This window comes from Euprymna scolopes, chromosome 26, assembly GCF_053919585.1.
Source record: "Euprymna scolopes isolate OS-2025 chromosome 26, ASM5391958v1, whole genome shotgun sequence".
Taxonomy (NCBI): domain Eukaryota; kingdom Metazoa; phylum Mollusca; class Cephalopoda; order Sepiida; family Sepiolidae; genus Euprymna; species Euprymna scolopes.
In genome coordinates this window covers 12,052,304-12,069,803 of record NC_136507.1, presented here as the reverse complement: position 1 = coordinate 12,069,803, position 17,500 = coordinate 12,052,304, and the positions used below count along the sequence as shown (strand labels likewise).

The following is a 17,500-nucleotide window of genomic DNA, read 5'->3' as shown; positions in this document are numbered from 1 at the left end:
AACTATGAATAAATATAGACCAGTGTCTCTTTATAAGTGTGCATTCTTATATATTTAGCATTGTCTCTTCGTTTTTTTTGCAATGTTTACATTTTGCCTTCATATATGTACGTCTGTATATACGACTATATTCAAGACAACTTCGAGACCAAATCAACACACAGTTCTTCATATATCTGACATAGAACCAAGAATCAAATAGCACGACACAATGTATAAAAATAACCACATGTAAACAAACAAACCAATTCGTAGCATGAAAGAAAACATAACAGCAAATCAAACCTAATGAAGATTCCGTTCAGAACGCTTTTTTTTCTCTCAGAACAGAAATAAAAATGTTATAAAACTCACACAGAATATCTGTCGGATCCAAAAACACTTAAACCACTGGAACTATCAGCCCAAGGAAACATACCGTCAACACTCTGATTTTGGGCTGAACTTTGATTATCTCCCCTGTTGGAAGTCTTTTTATTGTTATTTCCCTTTTTTATTTCGGCAATGAGACTTTTGCCCGTCGCAACTAGATAATGCTGATTAGGTGTATAATGATAATAATGATAAAGGTGATGTTGGCGATTATGATGATGAAGGCGAACGTTGTTGTTGCTGTTGTTGTTGTTTATGTTATTGTTTGGAAAGTCGGGATGTGGGGGGCGGTTGTCTTGTTCGTTGTCGTGGTCGTGGTCGTGGTCGTCGTTGTTGTTATTTTGTTGTTGCTGTTGTTGTTGTTGAAGAAAACGAACGTTGCGTCGGCGATGGCGGTGTTGATAATGGTGGTGATGATGGTGGTTGTGGTGGGGGTTCCCTTTACTGAGATGGCAGATAAGTGTCACACTCTGGATCAGTACTGGGAGCAAGGCCACTAAAAGGGCGGCCGAGATGACCACAACCACAACAACAGCAGCAGCAACAACAAAGTTGGGGACACTAGGAATTATCAGTGCTATATTAACGGGTAAACGCGGAGAACGTCCGATGTCTTCTTTTTTGTCACGCAAATCTAGATAAGTCAAATGATTTTACATTGAAACACATGTTTATATAATCCATTTCGTTCACTTAAAAAATTCTACTTTCGCTTTCCACTTTCACTTTCACTTTCTTAATAGTAAAATAAACTAATATATTGTTTCATTTTAAGAAGGCAACAATCTTTGAAAATAATAATTTACAAATATGCTCTTTCTTCTGTTTTTTCTTTGCATATATATATATATATATATATATATATATATATATATATATATATATATATATATATATATCAGTATTGTTTATTAAAGTTTAGTCCGTATTTTTTTCACCTTTTTTCCGTTTTTGTTTTTAATACCACCGTCGTGAAAACGATATGGATTTGAGCCAAACATTGGCGCGAAATATAAATGAGGTAACGGATACTTAACTCCAAAGTGGTTTATAGGGGGGTCGGAATGATGGGGGAGGGTATCCTTACGAGTAACGCTTAAAGGCTGCATAGGTGATTTGGGTGTGAAAGATTGACTTCAGTGATACATATAATTATATATATTCATGTACACACACACATGGATACAACAAGCAACTATATAAGACTTCACAATTATATGTTATTACTATAAGATGCTAGTCTTAAACACGTTGGTGTAAATTTATATGTGTTTACATATAACATATATTTATTACATTGAATCGTTCTAAAGTGGATACTACTATTTAAATAAACAGTATCATTATTTCTAAAAACTACGGTCTATTTTCTTAATCGTTGAAAACCTACAAAGAAAATGTTACTTTCTATCAAGATTTCACTTGTATTTAAAGTATGGCTGAATCTTATAGCAATATGCGCTTATATTAACGTGACCACGTGAGTCAAGCAATACATATAAGTTCACTTAATGCTTAAGACACATGTTTTCTTCGTCGGATATATTCTATTTACTTATTTAAACGTTGTATCCACACGTAAATAACGACTATGGAACGGTGAAATGGTGTCTATACATGCATGTGTGTAAATGCTAGTAGGTAGAGTAACAAGTCATTTTCCCTTAGAATTTTTGGACGTATTGTTTTTGTAATCTAGCAACAAGGGTGATATTGTAGATTTTGGTGGTCGGATTTGTATCCTTGACGGAGGTAGCATGAAACAGTAGCAGGGTTTTTGGACGCAGACGGATCTAAGTCTGTAGGGTGTTTAGACTGGCACAGCTTTAAAGGGGTTCAGAACAACTGGAGTTTTTTGGTTATCATCATCATCATACATATCATTCTTATTTTATAGACTATAATTGTAAACATCATCATCGTCGTGATCACAGAATAGAGCAGTCTGTTTATCTCTGTTTTAATTGTGGTTGCTATTGAGGTTTTCGTCGTGGTGGTCGTCGCTGAACTTTTGTTGTCAATACAAATTAGAGGTTTGCCATCGAAATGATTAGCGGAGGCGACGGTTATCGTCGTTATCGTAGTCAGTGTCATCCGCGTCGTCACCGTCGAGGTCATCGTCGGGATCAGCATCGGGTCCCAGAGTTTCGTCCCATTTTCAGTCGTTGCCATTGGCGTCGTCGTCGTCATTGACGTCAAGGGCTTCACCATCATCATAATCAACATATTTACTATTTACAGTTGTCATTAATTAATATTAAAAAAAAACAACTTTTAAACGATCTTTTTGTTTCTTTGTTACGTTTTGTTGTTATTTTTTCCCATGTGTGCATAAATTTTTCATACATATATTAGCCGTTTCTTAGATATGTATATATATATATATAAATATATATCCATATATATATCTATATACATATCAACGAGCTTTATAAACATGGAGCTGCAGTATAGTACCAGCTACTTTGGTATCCATATTTAAAAGCAGAGTAGCAGTGACAATACATATCGTAGTAGTCATAGTAGTGGACAGCTGCCACAGCATCCACAGTTGTTATGTCATCCTTCGTTACTCGATCCGAGGACAGGAGCACTTTTTTTCATCGGATAATAAAGTCTGTTGTTTTGGCGCATTCTCAAGATCAGACCTTTGCGTCAACATAAACAATTTCTTGAATACAAAAAAAAAAAGAAAAAAAAAAGACGTTGCTAAAGCACAGGTGCGTGACTGTATTGTCCAGAAATATTAAAAATATGTCAACAATATTAAAAGAAAAAAACAAATAGATATCTATATATCTACGCACGTAGATATATATTTATATATCTTAGTAGCATGGTTTAATTTAAAAATCAAGAAGGAAACCTTGCTAAAAGGACAGGTGCGTGATTGGATTGTCCAGAAATTTTGAAAATGTGCAAAATAAAATTACTATTAAATATATATATATATATATATATATATATATATATATATATTAGTAATATTATTTAATGTTTTGTATGTGTGTGTGTGTGTGTGTGTGTGTGTGTGAATGCGGTTATTGCGATGACTACTGCACTGTGATTAGATCTCCTTACGAGCTAGATGCTTGCAGGAATGATAGTCGAGGCGACTGTAGCGACAACGCCGAGCGAAAATTAATTCTAAGAAAAATGAAGATGGCAGCAGTAATGGAAATAGAGGTAGTCGTAGTTTCGATATGAATGTTCGGAAATGTGTTATGTCCGCCTTAGATGTCGCCTTATTCGCTTGGTATAAGAACAGTATCTCTGGTAATAAGAGTTCGTTTACACTTGTGTGTTGGTGTTAGTTCCTGTTGAGTCCACTCTCTTAAGTACTTTTTTTTTTGGGGGGGGTTGTTTTTTAATACGACTATACCTCGAATAAGTTTCGTTTTATAACGATAGTCTTTGCAAATGAAACAATTAAACAAACAATTCTTTTTTCTTTTAAGTCTCCTTTCGCTTACGATAATAGTGGCTCCTTTATGGGTGGTAAAGTGGTTGATTCAAGTGAGTTCAAGTCTGTTTGGATGGGGGGTACCTCCAGAATTCAGTGCGATCTCTGCGCCGTTAAGGGTCGGCCAGTTATGGGGTTCGGCCCCGGCGACTGTCTAAACTCTACCGGACAGGCCTCCACTCCTCGGCAATGCAACTGTTGTTTGTGGTGGTGCGGGTGTTTGCATTTGTGAGAACCTCTATTGGCTGGGGTTGGCTGAGGGGGTAAGATAGATTATATCCAAACGGTATTGGTAGGGATATGAGAGAATGCCAATACCTAGAACGGGGTAGGGTGGATGTTGAAAATACTGCTAACAATATAAATATAAATAAAACGGACGGCTACTACTACTACTACTACTACTACTACTACTACTACTAATAATAATAATAATGGAAATTAGGGGTATTAGTGTTGACGTATCGGTAAATGAAGAATTATAATTAAGTGTTTATTTTTACAAACACACATACACTGCTGAGGAAACAGTAAACACTCACACTAACTTTATTTAGAAATAAAAAGTTAGACCACCCCACCTCAAACTCTTGATAGTGACGCTCTCTTCCGGTGTGAGCAAGAACACCCGTATACAAATAAACGCATACGTGTTTGAAACAACAAGAAAAGAACTAATGACACACATACTTCAATTCACTTAAAATGTGAAAAAAGAGACGGAAGCGTGTTGGAAAGGTTGGGAAACAGGCTAGGTGAGAGGGGGAGGAGTAGAGGGCTAGATATGAATGCACAGGTGCGTCTTTTTGGGCGTATTGCCCCGAAAGGTGGGTGTCTAAGTGGTAGCAGTGGGAGGTCTATTTGCAGAAATTTGGAAATGTTCAAAGAGACGGCGGGAGTGCGTTTTTATTTTATTTTATTTCTTGTAAAGGGAGGAAAGGAACGGTAAAAGTTGTGAGGTAGAGGGAGGGATCGCTCTATTCTTTTTTCCTTTCTTTCTTCTTTTTGGCGCGGAAGTCGAGATGAAATTGGATGAATGTGTGTGTGTGTGTGTGTGTGTGTGTGTGTGTGTGTGTGTGTGTGTGTGTGTGTGTGTGTGAAAGAGAGGGAGAGTACCAGTTGCAGAGAAAGAAGCGAAGGGACAGGGTGGGACAGAGAGCGTATGGGATAAGGGGGCCCATTAAAGAACAGAGACAGAATAGAGAGAGAGAGAGAGAGAGAGAGAGAGAGAGAGAGAGAGAGAGAGAGAGAGAGAGAGAGAGAGGATGAGAGTATTTGAGATAGAGAGCGAATAACGGTAAAGGCATAAGGTAAAAAAAACAACAAAAAACAACAAAAAAAAAAATAAATAAATAAAAAAAAAAAAAAATAAATAAATAATAATAATAATAATAATAATAATAATAATATCGAAAGTAGTAGAGAGTACTGAAAACCTGGGGAGACTTGTTGTCACTCAGCTTCCAGAGAACAGCACAGGCTGTTTTCAGGGAAAGATCTCTGAAGACCTGTGAGAAAGCTCCTTGTTAGCCAATAATAATAATGTTAATAATAATAATAATAATAATAATAATAATAATAATAATATCGAAAGTAGTAGAGAGTACTGAAAACCTGGGGAGACTTGTTGTCACTCAGCTTCCAGAGAACAGCACAGGCTGTTTTCAGGGAAAGATCTCTGAAGACCTGTGAGAAAGCTCCTTGTTAGCCAATAATAATAATGTTAATAATAATAATAATAATAATAATAATAATAATAATAATAATAATAATAATAATAATAATAATAATATCGAAAGTAGTAGAGAGTACTGAAAACCTGGGGAGACTTGTTGTCACTCAGCTTCCAGAGAACAGCACAGGCTGTTTTCAGGGAAAGATCTCTGAAGACCTGTGAGAAAGCTCCTTGTTAGCCAATAATAATAATGTTAATAATAATAATATTAATAATAATAATAATAATAATAATAATAATAATAATAATAATAATAATAATAATTTCCTTTATTCCATGTGAGAATGCCAGGTGATTGCTACACGTGTAGAAAAAAGCGGAAATAACTGAAAATCACCACCTGTTTTTGCCAGCAAGCAATCACTGGTAATTATATGTGCGATAACCCCCTATAAGTTAAAAGAATTAGAAGGCTATGTTACTTGTGTTAAATGAGTTTAATGCTAATATACGCACGCATTCATGTACAGAATTACAGACAAACAAGTATTAAAAGTAAATATCATCTGAAGTCGAACTTGCAAACAGTTCTGTAAAAGTTTAACATTGCTCAACTTAAGTATAATACAAGACTGGAAAAAAAATGTCCAATAGTAGTAGTATGAAAAAAGGAGGAAGAAGAAAAAGAAGAAGATGTATGATAATATGAAATATATTATTAAAAACTAATAAGAATAATAATTATCAGAAGAAGAAAAAGAAGGAGAATAGTAATAATAGAAGAAAAATAAGAAAGAAGACGATTAATTATAAGAAGGAATAGGTGTATACTACTACTATTACTACTGCTACTACAGCTGCTACTACTACTATTATTACTAATAATAAGAAGAAGAAAAAGAAGAGAAAGCAGAAGTAAAAAGTCAACATAATAAAAAAAGACATCTTTAAAAATAAGAAAAAAAAAACAGTAAAAGTGGTGCGACGAAAATATCAACTTTTGATGAGGAAAACGTAGGGGAAAAATATAACGATCTCAGATCAAGAAGCTATCTTAGAAGTAGAAAAAGAAGGACAAGAAGAACATTAAAATAAATCACTCCAAAGATCGCGAAGGAGAAGGCAATATGAAATATGAATGACTGAATGAATGAATGAATGACTGAATGGATGCAGAATTAGAAAAACGACAACAGCAACATCAATAAAAGCCACCTGTACAGAGACGCGATGACGACGAATCAAAAAAATATAAAACATAGCAAATTAAAAAAAGGGTACTTAAAAATAGTCAATAATGGCAGCTGTACTATTAGTAGAAATACGAGACAGAAAAGTGAAAATAAAATGAAAGTAAAAAACAAAAAAATAAATAACAAACATAAAAAGAACACAAGAAAAAGGGAGGGAAAGAGCATATAGAAAAGAAGTAGACTGTTCAAAATCAGAACAGAACACAGATTTATGGGGGACAAATCTATATATATATATATATATATATATATATATATATGTATATATATGCATATATATGTATATATATGCATATATATATGTATATATATGCATATATATATGTATATATATATGCATATATATATGTATATATATGCATATATATATGTGTATATATATATGCATATATATGTATATGCATATACATGCATATATATGCATATGCATATACATGCATATATATGTATATATATATATATATATATATATATATATATATATATTCGGATTCTGTGGTTCTGCTTTCGAATCTTCCAAGGGTCATCATATATATATATATATATATGTGTGTGTGTGTGTGTGTGTGTGTGTGTGTGTATACGCACATATACATATATATGTGCGTGTGTGTGTATGATAGAGAGGGAGGGAATTGAGAGAAAGAAGGTTTGCACAATTGAGAAAGTTTAACCAAGTTTCGAATAGCTACACCTAGAATGAACTTAAAATCGTTACAGTTTTTCCTACCAAAGCAAAGAGGTTATCAGCCAGGAGTCGTGGGACCCCACTTATTGGTACTAATGTGGAAACAAGACAAAAATTCAATAAGAAAGAAGCTAGACACATGAATTCTAATATCATACTAAAATTAGACGACATAAAAAATACGAAGTTATTAACCTAAAAATGAAAACAAAAAAATGATAGGCTAATATTTCTAAGATAAACTATTTTAGAGGAGAAAAAGTCGAATAATGATTAGGATTTCTAATTTTGGAACAGTTTTTATTAAATTGCATTATTGATAAATCTTTCTATACATACAGAAATTAATATAACTAAATATTTCCATATCCAGCCACGTTAAGAAAAAATGAATATTAGCAGATATCCTATATACTATCTGTCGGTTTCAAAGTGAACCCCCCCTTCTTGATTTCTGTTATAACTATTACAGAAACACTGCCAATCCCTATTATTCTTTTCAGGCATATTCTCGTGGAAATATTTAGAACTAGTGCTAACAGACCAGGCTGCCTAAAGATACAAGCTTCCTGACCTAAAATGCACCAAACATTGATTTTATTGTTTTTTTCCCCTTTGTAAAACTCAATCATGTTCTGCAAAGCTAACAACAAAAACAATTTTCTCATAAAACAACCCACATCAAACACTCTAAATAACCATTTAAAGATATAAAGAACTTTTGGCATAAACAGATTTACATAAATAACCGTATTTGGCATTAAATAACTCGAAAAGAGTTAATATGGCGGAAAAATAAACAGCAGCAACAACAACAAAAACAACAACAACAACACTAACAAAAAACTATGACAGTAAAAGAAAAGTACATTTTAATCCGTTTACCAGTAGAAATCAATTTTTTTTAGTTGGGAGATACCACTTATAAAGGCCCGAAGGCCACTCGAGGATAAGAGCCAATGAATGTAAGGTGATAGTGTAGTTATAGTTAATGGTGTAAATTGGGTAGAAATTGATTAGTTATGGGGGACAGCTCAACAAGAACTTGTTTGCATTTGATTTGAAGGCTACCATGTTGTATTCAACCGGGAAGCAGGCCGGCGGAACAGTGTTCCACATGTGAGCCGTTATGGGAAAGAAGCTTTGTTCATGGAATCTGCGTTTAGATTTAAGCACATATAGAGAATCGTATATAGTGATTTTAGCTGTCTTTTATTTATTTCGTTTCTTTCTTTACTATTTCTCTTATTTCCCCTATTTGTTGTGTTTCCTTATTTATCACTTTCCTTCAATGCGAATACATGTTCTTTCATTTGTTTTTTTTTTTTGTATAAAAATAATGCTTCTTGTGCAGTTTACGGACCGTGATACTTTTAGGAAGAATTTTCAAAATAAACTCAATTTTTACAATATCCATTGCTTATTAAGTTGTTTGATGAAAGGTACAGATTTGTTAAAACAAAACAAACTTCCCTCCCCATGTTAAGAATGACTTTCTAAATGATAACATTATTATTTAACATGGTTCCATAAACTTCACAATTATCAAAAGAAATTATGCATGAAAATGTTTTTCTTTTTCTTATCTATCAAGGCCAAAAAGCATTCGAAGATAATGAAATACAAATTAGCTATTATTATTTCTGTCAATAAATTTCGGATATATAGAATGCGTCTTTAAAGGCGACGCATTTTAAAACTGACAACTTTATTTTCTTTTATTGCAAATTTAGCAACTATCAGTTACTTTTGAGTTCAGCTTAGTTTGGCAATTCATCATGAAGAAACCGGCACACGAACAGCGTTTGAAAATTGGCCCAGGTGTTTCGGAATTCATAGGGAACGAACTCACATGTACACACACAAGCACATACACAGACAAAGTGCCTTTTATATATAAGTATATATATATATATATATATATATATATAAATATATATTTTCAATATGCAAACATAGAAAGATCAGCACTGCTCGAGTCCAGTGGCAAGGTGAAGTCCAAGACGACTGGAAACAATGCCGAGATAAGCGGAAAGCACATACAGCACCTGGAAGTCCTAAATTGTCACCCATCTGGTACTGACTAGGCTTATCGTTGCTTATCTTCGGTGATCTGACGGGAACCGGTGTGTCCGACGTGATAATGGCGTACTGCCACTCTCTTATATTATACGTTATCTGTCACTTCCGATATTGTCATTTCCATTTTTTGTCACTTCCGTTTCTGTCACTTCCATGTCTATCACTTCCGTTTCCAAGTCTAAAAATGAATATCATAAAATGCAAACAATAAGAATTAAAAACGACAACATGGCGTGACAGTGCAGGAGGATATAATGCTCCTGATATTGTTAGTCATACATAATTGGCATACTCAAATGTTTTTTAATTGTTTAACTTTAATTTTTATTCAACGCAAAGTCTCAGCAACCAAGGGGGTCGTTCTTGAGACTAACACTCGAACTATAGATGAGATACAGAGATATACGTATGCTTATCTGAAGTTCTACTCTAACCCTTAAACGATGAGTTAGTAAAGACGTGAAAACTATTAATTTTCCTCGCGAAAACCGATCGGTTTTATATGTTATATTATATCTTATTGTTGTCCCTTGTTTTTATCAGATTCATCTTGTCTGCAGGAGTATCGAAGCAAATGCTGTTATGTGATATAACATCACTAGGACACGAAGAACCAGTTATCCTATGAACTGTGTATAGCCATGCTGATTGGATCTTTTTCGGGCTTCGAATACTAAGATATTTTGTATATTTGTTCAGGTTTTATCAGTGGAGTAAAGTATCCTTATGTCAGGTTGTCCTGACAAACTCTTGTACAGAAAGACCGAACGCAATCGAAGATCGTGTCTAGTAGTTAATTCATACGTTTAACAGAATACGCTCTATAATGCGCTTGTAAATAAAATTCGTTAACCATTCTTTCTGAAGTAAATCATGTTTATTCTTAACATTCACCATTCACGTTCTATGTTTGAGTCGCAAAATATATTAGTCTAATAAAAGTTAGATGTAATTTTGTTTTCTTGCAAATAAAATTTCTATACTGGGAGAAATAAAAAAATAAACGGTTACAAATTTAGAAACTATTGATTATTTTTCTCTAGTAAAACAGTTTAACCTAATTATTATCAAATTATTCTTATATTAGTTTTGCTTATAGTGAACTAGTTTTAAAGTAATAAAATTCGTTAGATGATTGAAATTGATTGAACAGGAAATTAACAAAGCCAATTAGATCAGAGAGTTTCAGACGAATATATATATATATATATATATATATATATATATATATGATATAACATCTTTAGTGATAGTTATCCGCTGAGTCTGTATGATCTAATTCGATTTGTGAATTTGGATTGCGCCTTCTAGCAGAATTTACGAAAAGCAGTCACATTAAGCGTAAAGCAATGTTACAGCCTCTGTTGTTAAACACTATATTTGACCAGTGTTACGGTATATGTACTGCTAATTCAAGAGGTGGCAAAGTCAAATTGGGGTTAATTATCATTTCTTACAGCGATGATAGCTTAGTCTGTAGATTATAAATATTTATATAAAATATTGTTTATATATTTATCTATTTAATATTAAAAGTACTTTCAGTTTTTTTTTATAATAATTATTAGAATTTTTATCTACATGTTTATTAAATAATCACTTTTGGCTTTCATTTTAATCTATGTAAATTCAATTCAATGGTTCAATTTAATTTGCTATGATAACTACAATAGTACAAGATAGGTTTTAAGGGCTGTGTATTATTATTATTATTATTATTATTATTATTATTATTATTATTATTATTATTATTATTATTATTATTATTATTTTGTTTTTACTCACTAGGAATTAAAAAAAAAGCTTCTTTTAGTGAATTAGAAAATCTTCATAACCTGCATTTTCTTTAGCTAGTTCCATGTAATTATCTACATTCATGACAAATACAGGTATATAATTTAAGCGAATGGTAGACGCACATTATAGAATTGCAAAGGACTTTACCCCTTGATATAATGCTGTTTTCAAATAATATACGTTTTACACAAAAAAAAAACACTTTAGAATTTTGAAATCTATAACAATTCGAGCTAACTTTAATTCCTAATTTACTGTAAACAACTTCTTATTCAGTCGAATAAAATCCTGATGATGCAACCGCGAATAATGAGAGAAAAATATACAGATTAGAACAAAAAGCAATATACGATTTGCCACTTAATAAAACGTACAAACAATGTTTTGAAAACATTTCTTATATCGTCTAAAAATAAATATTTTCATACATAACACATTTAAAGCAAAAAAAAAGTTTTATTTCTTAAAAAAAGCTTTGTTTATACGCTAATACAAGCATAAAATATTCTTAAATAAAATACTATTAAAATATCGCTAGAGTTTCTTGTTATACAATTAAATTAATTTATGGGTTTAATTTGATAGATTTTTAATTGGTATTATATATTCTTAATGAACTTTTAAAACTTGAAAAAAATTTCCGTAAATGTTTTAAATACGTCAATCAATTCTCATCATATTTGCTGTTCGCTTTACTCAAATGAAAAAAAAAAGGTTTATAGACATCTTTTTGTCCCAATCCAGTGCCACTTTTTGAGTAGTTATATCTTAAAAGCAACCATTTGTCTAAATCTGTTCTTGTGTGTGCACAAGTTACAAGGGTCTGCTTCAGTTTCGATATTTTTTTTAAAACACGCCTCGTATTTTGAACATATCGGATGAGGAATTGAATTATCTATAAATGTAAAAGCGAAAATGTTTGTATGTTTGTATGTGTGTTCGCTTTTTCTGTATATCTACAAAAGGCTTTTTTCAGAGAAGCGGTCGGTCGCTTCACAACTTTTTAAAACTTTTTATATCACATATAAATCGTAATATCTCACAGTTAACAACGAAGCTCGCCTGTCTATTTAATTTGCTCGATTTCGGGAAGATAAATATTCAACATTTGTCGCTCGTCGCATGTGGGTTAGTCTTTTTCCTATAGCATCTTGGGAAAATAAAAATCCCGCAGTCAAACTTGACCTCATTAACTCATTAAAACGGGCACGTGCCAAATCCAAGTAATTAAATTAATTCAAACGTGTTTCCGTTAGCATCTCGTGATGGGGCAATGGTTAACGTCGCACTTTTTTTTTCACACTTTAATTTACAACTTTGCCTCAACGGTTTGGGTTCGATGCTCATACTTACCTACCAAAACATTTTTAACCCCCCCACCCACGGAGTTTCCACACGCACCTCTAAACACCCGGGCAACGCCGGGTACCCCTCGCTAGTTACTTATTAATGTTTAAAGCCACTGGTAGATACGGCTTAATGAGATGCAATGATTGGCAGTTTAGAAATGAAGAACATCATTAAATGATTCAGAATGGCTAGATTTTCGTAAATACACACAGGGACACACTATGCATACGCCAATACACACTAATTAGCTATTCACATATACGGAAAAGATGCATTCATAACTATTAGGTTGGTTTTTTGATGAAGTTGAGGGTCATTATTTTTGCACCAACCAAATATATAACTATAAACATATTCATATACATGTCCCTAGTGTATACTCCGGGATATAATCTGTGTTGGAACGGTATGTAATATACTAACCCATTTATATACTTTATGTATGGATTTGGCTTGCTCAGGTATGCCCTTGTCAAAATTAAACTTCCATCTCGAAAACTTTAGTATTGTTTTACCAGAACATAGGCTTCTATGTTGAAAACTGCTCATTGATCCATGGTCGAGCGATGCAGATGCCATTCAAAACGTTAACGCAAGAGACCTGCAAACGGAAAGTGACTTATATACATTTCCGGGCGCATCTAATAAATTTAACTTGCACGTTTATTCTTCAGCGGCATTCATCCTGGGCGGGTTGAACGAAGGAGGAAGTGTCAAGGTAATATCAGATTTAAAAGCCGTCCAGATTACGGATGGTGGCGTTATGTTTTTTATATTTCTTGTATGGAGGTGTAGACGTTCTTCTACAAAAAGTGTCTGGTATTCCCAAATAGTTACCCATCTGTTACTAACCAGGCATAACGTTGCTTAACTTCAGTAATAAAACGAGCATCGGTACTTCAACGTAGTTATATCCTATATGACTTACGTTTAGTCATAAACATTCGATTTTAAACGATTAAAATAGACTATAAAATAATAACTAATTCATTTATAAAATAACTAGCCTAGGTCCCCGGCGTTACCCGGGTGTTTGGAGGTGTGTTGAGCCCCCCAAAATGGGGTAGTAGGCAGGTAGACTCGAACCCGTACGCGAAGAAGAAAAAAAAGAAAGTGAAAAAAAAGTGACGTCTTTGTCGTTGCGTCCATTGCCAAACCGGAAGTAGCGAAGGTTTAAATTAAGGCTTGTCAATCGAAAAGAGGGGCCGACTTTCGAAAATATCAGCGAAAAAAGCGACCCCTTCCTGTAGAAAAATGCTCAGTTGAGGGTGAAGTAATTTATGTTTTTAACCAATATTTCGATATTTGTCGTCCGAAGGGTCGAGCTTCAAAACAGTACGGATCTCGTGAAAATACGTCTACTCGGTCGAAGGCTTTAAGCATACATACATGCATACATACATACATACATACATACATACATACATACATACATACATTAAGACAGACAGTTGAAATTTATATTATAGATAACCAAGTTAAACAAAAACACAGAAAAGAATTTTTAAAAACTGACAATTAATTAAAACCAATTATAGCCACTTAATTAATTAAAAAAGGAATTGTTTCTAAGTGTCATTTAGTAGAACAACATTTTAATAATTATTTTAAATTTTCTTTTAAAATTTCAGGCTGAAGCAAGAAAACATGGCATGAAAATTGCTTTTGTGGAAAATGGTTTTTTACCTTTAAAATAAAACGATGTTTCGTACAAGTAAAAAGCAAATGGATTGTAACTTGATTATATAATTAATTATAATTAATTATAATTAATTATAATTGAAAGTAATCAGTAATTTATATGCATTCATTCACCAGGATTAACTACTTAATTTTTCCAGGATGGAGATGAGTATTGTTTGATGGTTAATCTAACTTAAAAACAAATAAGCAGACAAAAATATCTCTTGTTCGTTTACACACTGAACCAGGATTAAATGGTTTGAAAAGGTGAGTTTTCAAAACCGATTATATGAAATCTATTAAATTTTAAAGTTAAATCTAATAAAGAAAAAAAAAATTTAAAAAAACACAAGTTAGTCTCATTTGCTCGCTACATTCCTCTCTTCACATTTTTATCTTTTTTCCTTTCGAGTTTCGATCGGGTTAAATAGTATCACATATTACCTTTAACTGCTAATAGCCCTCATGTATATATATATATATATATATATATATATATACACATATAGATATACATATATATACATACACATATATATATACATATATATACATACACAGATATATATATACATATATATATACACATATACATGTACAGATATATATATATACATATATATACATATATACACATATACATACACATATATATATACATATACATACATATATATATACATATACACATATATATATACATATACACATATATATATATACATATATATACATATACATATATAAATACACACACATATATACATATATGTATATATAGAGTACTGTTGTCACATTTGGTCTGGTGCATCTGCTACTCGTCTCTCAATCCTGGACAGGGTTCAAAAGAAAGTCGCCACCCTGATAGGTTCTGTCAACTAGGCTTCAGCCTCTATCCCATCGACGAAAAGTAGCATCCTTCTGCCTGTTTTACAAGTATTTTAATGGTGAATGCTCTGACGAACTACAAGCATCGACGTAAATACCCTGACAAACACAACAAGCAGCTAAATCCCACCCCTACACAGTAGAGATCCCTAAATGTAAGAAAGCCTTCTACTTCATTAGTTTCTTCCCCAGAACTGTTAGACTGTGGATTCTGCTTTTTCAACTGTACTGACATGCAGAAGTTCAAGTGTAATGTGAAGAGACATCTTGCTGCTCATCTCCCTTCAAAATGTCCTTGCAACTTATGTCCTCGATATTAGCCCCCTACTTCAAAGTGGCACTTTGCCTTGTTTGGGGTGAAAAAAAATTGAATAAAAATACATATACATATATGCTAGACATTTGCCTGTTTCTAACGGGGAGAAGTTTTAGGCATTGACTTAAAATGGGAGTTTTACGAGGGGCGTGCAATAAGTAATGCCCCTGACCCACTTTCCTTAGCATAGAGCAACGAAACTTGCTACAGTTATTAGTCAGTCTCTACACAGAAACCACCCAGTGTTATGCATTTCTCCTATCGTATGATGCAGCTCTGGAGACCGTTTTTGTAGAACACCCAACGTTGGTCCTCCAACTACGACGTGACTTCAGAAATAAAGGCTGCATCATCTGGGAAACGCTTTCCTTTCAAAAACAACTTCATGGCTCGAAAGAGGTGAAAGTCAGTGTGCAAGGTCAGGAGAGTAGGGAAGATGGGGAAGATTTTCATAACCACAAACCCGTCCTTCTGGTCTGGCGACATGCGAGTTGTGGATCGGAGCGTTGTCCTGCAGGAGGAGAGTACCTTTGCTGATTTTGTCCCGTCTCTTGATTTTGATAGATTCCCTTAATTTCCTCAAAAGTGAAGCATAATAGGCTCCTGTAATTGTGGTACCCTTTGCCAGGAAATCTGTCATCACAACTCCATCCTGGTCCCAGAAGACTGTGAACATGACCTTGCCAGCGGAGGGCTGCACCCTTGCCTTCTTGTGGTGAGTCCAAGTGCTTCCTCTGCATTGACTGGGCTTTGGTCTCTGGATCATAGTGATAGACCCAGGTTTCATCCTGTGTAATCAGTCTTTTAAAAAACTTTGACTCATCTTCTTGGCACATCTTCAAATTCATCCTCGAGCACTCGACGCGTTCTGGCTTCTGGAATGGTGTGAACAACCTGGGAATCCATCTGGCAAACACCTTATGCATATACAAATGGCCATGAATTATAGATTAGTACAGACCCTGTACTAATCTTGACATCTTAGGCTATTTGGCGAATAGTAATACGCCGATGATCCAAAATGGCAGCCTCAACTTGACGGACAGATGCCTCATCAATGGCAGAAGGGGGGCGACCAGGTCTGGGAGTTATTTCCACAGTCTTTCGGCCATGTTTGAATTCACGATGCCAGCGTTTTACAAGGTCATATGATGGGGCATTATCACCATAATGTTCTTTCATTTCATCAAAAGTCTCCTGTGGTGTGCGTCCTTTCAAATACAAAAACCGGATCACTGCTCAACATTCAACAAGGCTCAATTTCACACCTGCCTCAGTTCAAACACATGTAAAACAGAAACCCGTAGAGATATAACTCATTGCACAAGCAACATTTCAGCTAGATTAGACAACTGGAAGTGGGTCAGTGGCATTACTTATTGCACGCCCCTCGTATAGCAAATTAATTGTTGGGCATAGTTAAATTTCTGGTCGTATTTGCATTAATCCCTATCAATTCTTATCTCTGCATCGAAGGATACCATAATGCTTTGTTCGCTGTACATTATTATAACTTATGTCCATACATAATTTTTGCCAGATTGCCCCGCAGTTTCCGAGAAAAAGTGGAAAGGATAGACTGCCATGGAGTTAAAGAGAGAAAAGTAGAGAAAAAGAGGCTTAGACACAATTCGCAATAAGTGTGCGTGTTCAAATAACACACAGTCGGAGAGGGTGTGATAAATAGACAGAAATAAAGTCAACGCTGTATCACTTTGGCTTAATTGCAAATTACATTTGATTAGGAGAATTAAAATTAGTACATTTTAAACCACCATCGGTATTTAATGTGGGGTAAATTAGCTCCTTAGCTAAAGGTAGTTTAGATTAGAACAGCAATATAGATTTACTCAGTTTAGAAAGAGTTCATAGATCCTCAGGTACTACACTTTGCAAAAGACTACAGAGATTAGTAATACGGTTAGTCTGGACA

At 33.9% G+C, this 17,500-nt stretch overlaps 1 protein-coding gene across 5 annotated transcripts in view; it reads right to left on the bottom strand.

Moving 5' to 3' along the window:
• The window catches only part of LOC145247917 (innexin unc-9-like), a 601,649-nt gene that overhangs the window by 164,343 nt on the left and 419,806 nt on the right, over positions 1-17,500 (bottom strand). Inside the window, exon 1 of one of the 5 annotated variants that reach the window (XM_080109550.1) lies at positions 355-1,191. The exons of the other annotated variants lie outside the window; for them this stretch is intronic. Coding sequence (XP_079965676.1) covers positions 355-416 — 62 coding nt within the window. The 5' untranslated portion in view covers positions 417-1,191. Of the gene's footprint in view, positions 1-354; positions 1,192-17,500 lie in introns of those variants that run through there. 5 annotated transcript variants of the gene reach the window in all.